A 7,723-nucleotide genomic window follows, 5' to 3' on the forward strand; every position below is an offset into this window, starting at 1 on the left:
TCCGTGGCTCATTCACTTTGCATACGCCTTTTCCTTTGGGGCTAGATGAGGACGGTAATGAGTTCTTTGTCAAATTTATTCCGCATAACCAGGGGGAGGGTTTCAGAGCTTTGCATGGTCACAGGCAGGGATGGTTGATGTTCATTGGCACACCTCTGGATTGTCGTAACACACAGTGCATTGCTGATATGGTTAGTACTTTTGGTTAGTTCCACTATTGGAATAGCACAGATCGGCGGAAAGTCAGGTCCTTGGTTCGTGCATCTTTCCCTGACAACGCTATGTTTCATGCTTTGTTGCTTTTCGGGAATTTGCTAATTGGGGAGGTGCAATAGTTTCTTGGACGGCTGGCTGCTATATTCTGGATGGCGACTTTGCTGAGGCTATGATTCCAGCGGATCAGGACCCTATGCCCCTCGATGGCAACCCACATCCAATGTCGGGCGCTAATCCTCCTCCTCAGCCATTCTGGGCCATGCCACCTTACCCTGCTTTGGGGTGGAACACGGTGCCCCCTGGTCATGATCAAGGGCATAATGATGCTCAAGGATGGGGTCAGAATTTGAACAATGATGTTGGATGGGTGCCATGGGAGGAACCAATCAATCAGCCTGCTCAAGCACCTGTGCATGACCCAATCGCCCAGGACCAAAACTCCATGATCCTCAACCCATCTATGGATTCTGATGATGATGCTGATATGGAGGAGGTACAGCAACCGTTGATCCCCATTCATCCAGGGACTACTTGATCCTGTCAATCTGGGTATTGTCAGGGTGTTCTATGGGCCAATGTTACCCCCAGCAATGATTTGGGAAAGATCTTTCAAGTCCTTGTTGCCAGAGTTTTTGATCAAGAATATTCCGGCCTTTCTGCCAGGGCTTTGCTGCCGCCAGTGCCTGTCAAGTTGGGATCGCCTCATTTGGAGCAACGCTGGCAGTCCCTGGTCCACTTCAAGCTCGATTTCTGCCAATAGTCACGCTCCTCTGTTGTGCTTCAGGAGTTGCCTGACGATCGAAAGGATTCTGAGTGCAGATGCAGGATCATACCCAGGATGAGTTTCAGTTCGCCGCCGTCACTCCCTCGCCCTTGGGGAAGAGGCCAAGGCAATCTCGTCGCCCCAAGCGTGATGTTAAGCTTGTTGAAGAGATCATGGATATTTCTGTCAAACAGATGACCCGCAGCTGCGCTAAGAGGACTGGTATGAAGCCCACTTCTGCAATTCCTGTCAAGCCAACTCCTCTACGTCGCCCCAAGGCCAAGAAGCTCAAGCTCGACTCTGCTGCAAGCCAAGATATTCCACTGCCACTGCCACCTCCGACGCCGATCGCTACAATGCAGGCAATCGGCGCTTCACTTGGCATCGCTCCGGACGAGTTAGCGATGGAGAAGCTTATGGCTCCTCCTCAACAAGCTCCACAAGATGATGGTTCTCATGATGAGTGAACTATGGAGATCTTTGCTGTGACCAGGGCCACATCTGGTCGTCTGTCATTTTGCTTTTATTTTGTCCTGTTTCAATGTCGCCCTGAACTTGTCTGAAATCGCTGTGTGCTGCTCTGCTGGGGTTATAGCTGGACTATTAAGCAGTTCAGTTGGATTCTATCATTTTATGTTAGTTATTTATGGAGACTACATCGTTTCGTAATTGGAATGTGTTGTGTTGGAATGTGCGTGGTTTGAATTCTGAAGCTCGCCAGCGTGATATTAGAGCTAAGATCGATGAGAGTCACTGCTCCATAATTTGTTTGCAGGAAACTAAGTGTGAGCAGTTCGACATTAGGAAGATTCGGTCCTTCTGCCCTAGGCACTTTGATTAGTTTGTTTTTTCTCCATCTGTGGGTGCATCTGGTGGAATTTTGGTCTTCTGTGTTTGAGGGTCAGCTCTTGGAGGTTTAGCGCTTTAGTGTTGTTGTTTCTTTCAAGTCTGTTCATAACTCTGAGCGATGGACTATGGTCTCAGTTTATGGGCCATGTGAGGGTCAACCTAGAGATGATTTTGTTAGCTGGTTATATCACTTAACCATCCCTCTAGAGGAAAATTGGCTACTCCTGGGTGATTTAACTTCATTCGCTCTCTAGATAACAGAAATCTGCCAGGAGGAGATATAAATGACATCTTTCTTTTCAATGAAATTATTGGCCACCTAGGTCTTCTGGAATTGCCTATAAAGGGTAGAAGCTTCACATGGTCTAATATGCAGCAAATTCCTCTCCTGGAACAGCTTGATTGGTTTTTCACAACCTCGGATTGGATTTCTCACTACCCTAATACGGTGGTCTATCCCTTGGCAAAAGCCGCCTCAGATCATGTGCCACGCGTAGTTTCAATTGACACTAAAATTCCCAAGTCCAAAGTATTTAGGTTTGAAAATTTATGGGTGGACATGCCAGGGTTTATCGAGTGTGTCAAGAAATCTTGGGAGGCCCCGGTGTTCTCTGATCTCTCTGCATCTGCAGTCTTAACTAGGAAATTCAAACGCCTCAGGTATGACTTGAGAGTTTGGAGTAATAATCTCTCTTACCTCAAGAAGGTAACTGTGGATTGCAGCAAGGTTATCCTCTATTTTGATCAGTTAGAGGAGCTCTGACCACTCATGAGGCCAGAGTTTAACTTCAGGAAAATTGTCAAGCTCCATTATGAGCATATGTTGAAACTTCACTATATTTATTGGAAGCAGAGGTGCATGATCAGGTACATCAAGGTGGGGGAGGAAAATTCTAAATTCTTTCATGCCATGGCTTCTGAGTGCATGAGGAAAAATTCTATAGCTAGTCTGAAAACCACGGGGATGGACGACCCAGTCTCTGATCATGACCAAATGGCGGGAATTCTCTGGGCTTCTTTTAAAAACAGAATGGGCCAGGCCCAGGGCATCTCAATGGGCTATGATTTGGACACACTCATTCAGCCTGTCCCTGGCTTGGAGGAGCTGTCGCTTCCCTTCTCTGATGCTGAGATTAAGAAGGTTTTGCAGGAGATGCCCCCTCGGGCACCAGGACCTGATGGTTTTAATGGTTTGTTTGTCAAATGTTGTTGGCCCATCAATTAGAAGGATTTCTTGCGTGTGATCAAAGACTTTTATGAAGGAAAGTTGTCTTTGGAAAATATTAATGGGTCTCTCATTACTCTCATCCCTAAGATGATATCTCCCGAGGGGCCGGATAATTTTAGGCCTATTTCTTTAACCAACACCTGCTTGAAGTTTCTCACCAAGTTGTTGGCCAACAGGTTGCAAAAGGTGATTTTGAAATGCATCCATAAGAATCAGTATGGCTTTCTTAAAGGCAGATCAATTCAGGACTATTTGGAGACATCCATCAATGCAAACAGTCCAAGAGACCTATTATCATTCTGAAATTGGATTTTGCCAAGGCTTTTGATACAGTAGAACATGAGGTCATTTTGCAGATGCTCAAGCACAAGGGTTTTGATGATAAATGGGTTGGTTGGGTTAATGAGATCCTTTCTACAGGGTCTTCTTCTGTGTTGCTCAATGGCATCCTTGGCAAGCAGTTCAAGTGCAAATGTGGGGTCAGACAGGGGGATCCTTTATCACCTCTTCTATTTGTCATAGTTGCTGACCTTTTACAATCTGTGGTTAACCAAATGTTGGCACATGGCACCTTATCACTCCTAATTCCTACTCATGACCAGGAGTTTCCTATAATACAATATGCTGATGACACTGTTATCTTTCTGACAGCCGGAGATGAGGAATTAGTAGCTCTCAAGAACATGCTGCTTACCTTTCAACAATCTACTGGTCTCAAGGTTAATTTTGCAAAGTCTTCCATGATCCCACTAAACCTTGATGAAAGTGAAGCAAACAGGCTAGCTGCTGTGTTGGGCTGTAAGATTGGGCAACTTCCTTTTACCTATTTAGGGTTGCCTCTTGGAACTACCAGGCCCAGGATTGTCGACCTGATGCCTTTAGTTGACACCTTGGAAAGGCGACTGACTGCTAGCTCATGCATGTTGAACCAAGGCTCTCATTTGCAGCTTCTAACTTCGGTCCTGACCTCTATGCCAATCTATTTCCTTTGTAGCTTGCAAATCTCACCTGGTATTATCAAGCAGTTGGACAGAATTTTCAGATAGTGCCTTTGGAGGGGGAGTAGTGATGCTCCAAAGCAATCTTTGGCTGCTTGGGATTTAGTTTGTAGGCCAAAGGACAAAGGCGGCCTTGGGGTGATCAACTTAAACATTCAAAACAAGGGCCTTCTCCTCAAGCATCTGCATAAATTTTATAATAAGGCTGCTATACCCTGGGTGACCCTGATCTGGAACAGCTATTATGCTGATGGAGTTCCACATGCTGCAACCCCAGTGGGTTCCTTTTGGTGGAGAGATATTCTCAAGCTTTATGATGCATACACGGCTATCGCCTCAGTGCACATCAACATGGGCGATTCGGCTCTGTTCTGGACTGATGCTTGGTTCATTGGTGGCTCTTCCAGACCTTTATGTTGGAGGCTACCAACGCTATTTTCTTTTGTTAACATGACAAAGTTTCAGTGCATGAATTCCTCATATTGCAGGATGTTTTCTCCATGTTCTTCCTGCCATTGTCTCACGAGGCTGCTCTGGAGCTACAAGTACTGGAGGGCTGGATCATGGCTTTGAACAGGGACACCAACATACCAGATGTTTGGGTTTGGCCAGGCAAATCTGGGAGTTTTTCTGCCAAGAGTTTCTACACCATTATGCACTCACATTTGCCCACAATTCAACCGTGTAAATGGTTGTGGAAAAGCAGATGTACCATGAAGATCAAAGTCTTTGGCTGGTTGCTTTTCTTTGACAGGCTTAACACCAAGGATCTTTTGATACGCAGGCATTGGAGATCTCCTCTGGATGATAGCCTTTGTGTTATCTATCATGTATTTTTATATGAGGATAGGTTGCACCTGTTCTTTAACTGTAATTTCAGTCGGAGAGTTTGGAACTACCTTTCTATTGACTGGTCCAGAGGCCCTGATATCCAGCAATGTATCCAACATGCAAGAACCAGGTTCAGGCATTGACGAGGACATGTATTGGGGGTAGGGTAAAAGGCTTGACCTAAAGACCCTACCCATGGACACCGCACACTTTGTACTGGGCCCCTGGGCCAGATCGCCGTCCAGATGTACCGCAACTTGAAAGTCACTCGGACGGTAACAACCGCTCGGAGCACGGCGCTCCACTCGACAAGCTCATTCCACTCGGCCGTGTAACTCACTCGGATATGCGCAGACCAATAGTCAGCATGACGGTTTTGTAGTGGGCAGGCATTATGGCATTGATGCTCCACCGTGTAACATAAGGGGTGAGGGGGTGGCGCACTCTATATAAGCCACCCCCCACCACTAGACTAGGGGCAGGCCCTCATTCTTCTCCTCCTACCTCTCTCTCCCTCTCTAGTCTTCGGACTTAGCTCAGGCATGGGGATCCGTTCCTCTCTCACACACACACATTGTAATCTCCGGATACATACTCAGATAAAACAAAGCCTCCCCGGAGCACGAGACGTAGGGTTGTTATCTCCACCGTGAGAGGCCCAAACTCGCTAAAACCACCATGTCACCCATATGCATCTCGATAAATCATGCTCCGTTACCCTATACCTTATTATTGTCGGAATCGTTCCCACGACAGTTGGCGCCCACCGTGGGGCATGGCGTCTTTCGAGCCATGATGCAAATGGTTTTCTTCAATGTTCGTCCGCCGATCAACAGTCATCAATGGAGGATCTGATCCAGGATGTTTCGGACATCACTCCATTCACAGGGGAGTCATGATACTCTTTGTATATTGGGATCAGGAAGTCCCATTCCATATTATCTTATTCTTTACAATCGATCTTTAATCTAACAATGATTGTTTTTCTTCTGTATGTACATGTACTCACGAGGAGGATGGCCGCTTCTCTTTTGGGCCATCAACCAGAGAGCGCGGGCAACAACGGCACCGTTCGGGCAAACGCCATGGAGGCCGAGCTCCCGACATGGCCAGTCCGCTGTCGCCTGTCTTCTTCATCACCAACTGCCGACGTGAAAGCAGGAAGTCAACTGCGCCTCCGCGCAGGACCACCGGCGCCGTCCGCTTCATCGTCGTCATGCACGACCACCAGCGCCGTCCGCATCATCATCATCACGCACGACCACCGACGTCGTTGTCACGCACGGCCGCCGTCGTCGTTCGCCTCGTCGTCGACTTCAGCCTCGTCTTCTCGGCTACTCGGCGCCGACCTCCGTAGTGGAGGCGCAGGCCCGGCGCGGCGTAGGCGCGCAGCGCTCCTTCCGCCGGCGCCGGTCGCCGACGACGGTCTCGGTGGCGGGGGTGCGCTGCAACAGCAACCTACGAAACAACTTCGTCCCACAACCGATGGCCGTTCAGGATTGAAGGTATCAATGCCTGGTAAGTGCATGCATAACCTGGGCCGTTTCCTCTCTTAATTAACTGCATGCAGGAAAAAATGGAAACGGAAGGACGCGGTGAAGGAATATTCAACGCCGGATTAATTGGCTGCCTCATTAATTAGCCATTCAAACAAGGTGCGTTGATCCATATTTTCCGCAGCCTCCAGCGCAAACGCAGCTTGCATTGACTTCAAGCCGGCCCAGCCGCTCCGCTACTCCGAGTCGGTACTCTGGTACGCTCAGACAAGTACAAGTCTACACTCGACATATGCAACACACAACCAGCCCGACTGGTCAACCCAACACTCGGGCACGCATCATTTTCTTGGACATGTTCAGGCGACTAACGTGCAGGCACTTGATCATTCGTGTGTTCCCACTCGGTCGGACACCTCCTCGACGACATGCTCAACTCGACCGCCCCATGCGGTGCCACTCGGTTGGACACGTCCTCGACACTCGGACGCCCTGCGCCTCGTCACTCAGCGGGACGCGTCTACTTCACCCGAACGCGACGCGTCTACTTCACTCGGTCGGCCCGGGCATCGTCACTCCGCGGGAGTCGTCTACTTCACTTGGACCCCCGGCGCATCGTCACTCCACGGCACACGCCTCTACTTCACCCGGACGCCCCGCGCATCGTCACTCCGCGACACGCGTCTACATCACCCGGACGCTTCGCGTGTCGCCACTCTGCGGGACGCGTCTATGTCACTCGGACGCCCCGCTCGTCGCCACTCCGCGGGACGCATCTACATCACTCGGACGCCCCGTGCGTCATCACTCCATGGCGACGCACCTCTACTTCACGCGGCCGCCCCGCGCGTCGCCATCGGTTGGTCACCTCATAACCACTCGGCCGCCCCCGCGCATCGCCATCGGTTGGTCACCTCATAACCACTCGGCCGCCCCGCGCGTCGCCACTCGGTTGGTCACATCATCACCACTCGGCCGCCCCGCGCGTCGCCATCGGTTGGTCACCTCATCACCACTCGGCCGCCCCGCACGTCGCCATCGGTTGGTCTCCTCATAACCACTCGACCGCCCCGCGCGTCGCCAGTCGGTTGGTCACATCATCACCACTCGGCCGCCCCGCGCGTCGCAACTCGGTTGGTCACCTCATCACCACTCGGCCGCCCCGCGCGTCGCCATCGGTTGGTCACCTCATCACCACTCGGCCGCCCCGCGCGTCGCCACTCGGTTGGTCACCTCATAACCACTCGGCCGCCCCGCGCGTCGCCACTCGGTTGGTCAGGTCATCACCACTCGGCCGCCCCGCGCGTCGCCATCGGTTGGTCACCTCATCACCACTCGGCCG

General features: G+C 50.4%; 1 protein-coding gene across 1 annotated transcript; it reads left to right on the plus strand.

Annotated features, from left to right (window-relative positions):
* The first annotated feature begins 2,387 nt into the window (after positions 1-2,387).
* Positions 2,388-4,805, plus strand: LOC141042993 (uncharacterized). Its single transcript, XM_073511908.1, has 5 exons — positions 2,388-2,534; positions 2,682-3,018; positions 3,303-3,775; positions 4,543-4,656; positions 4,761-4,805. The coding sequence occupies exons 1-5, from the start codon at positions 2,388-2,390 to the stop codon at positions 4,803-4,805; spliced, it is 1,116 nt and encodes a 371-aa protein (XP_073368009.1).
* Positions 4,806-7,723: the final 2,918 nt, after the last annotated feature.

The sequence above is a fragment of the Aegilops tauschii genome, chromosome 3 (assembly GCF_002575655.3).
Source record: "Aegilops tauschii subsp. strangulata cultivar AL8/78 chromosome 3, Aet v6.0, whole genome shotgun sequence".
In the NCBI taxonomy this organism is placed as follows: Eukaryota; Viridiplantae; Streptophyta; class Magnoliopsida; order Poales; family Poaceae; genus Aegilops; species Aegilops tauschii.

Excerpts from the sequence above, each read along its gene's own strand:
- LOC141042993 (XM_073511908.1), top strand. The coding sequence starts at position 2,388 with ATGCCAGGGTTTATCGAGTGTGTCAAGAAATCTTGGGAGGCCCCGGTG. Across the intron at positions 3,019-3,302 it reads AGGACCTGATGGTTTTAATG|GACTATTTGGAGACATCCAT; the intron begins GTTTGTTTGTCA and ends AGATCAATTCAG. Across the intron at positions 3,776-4,542 it reads AACAATCTACTGGTCTCAAG|GATGTTTTCTCCATGTTCTT; the intron begins GTTAATTTTGCA and ends CTCATATTGCAG.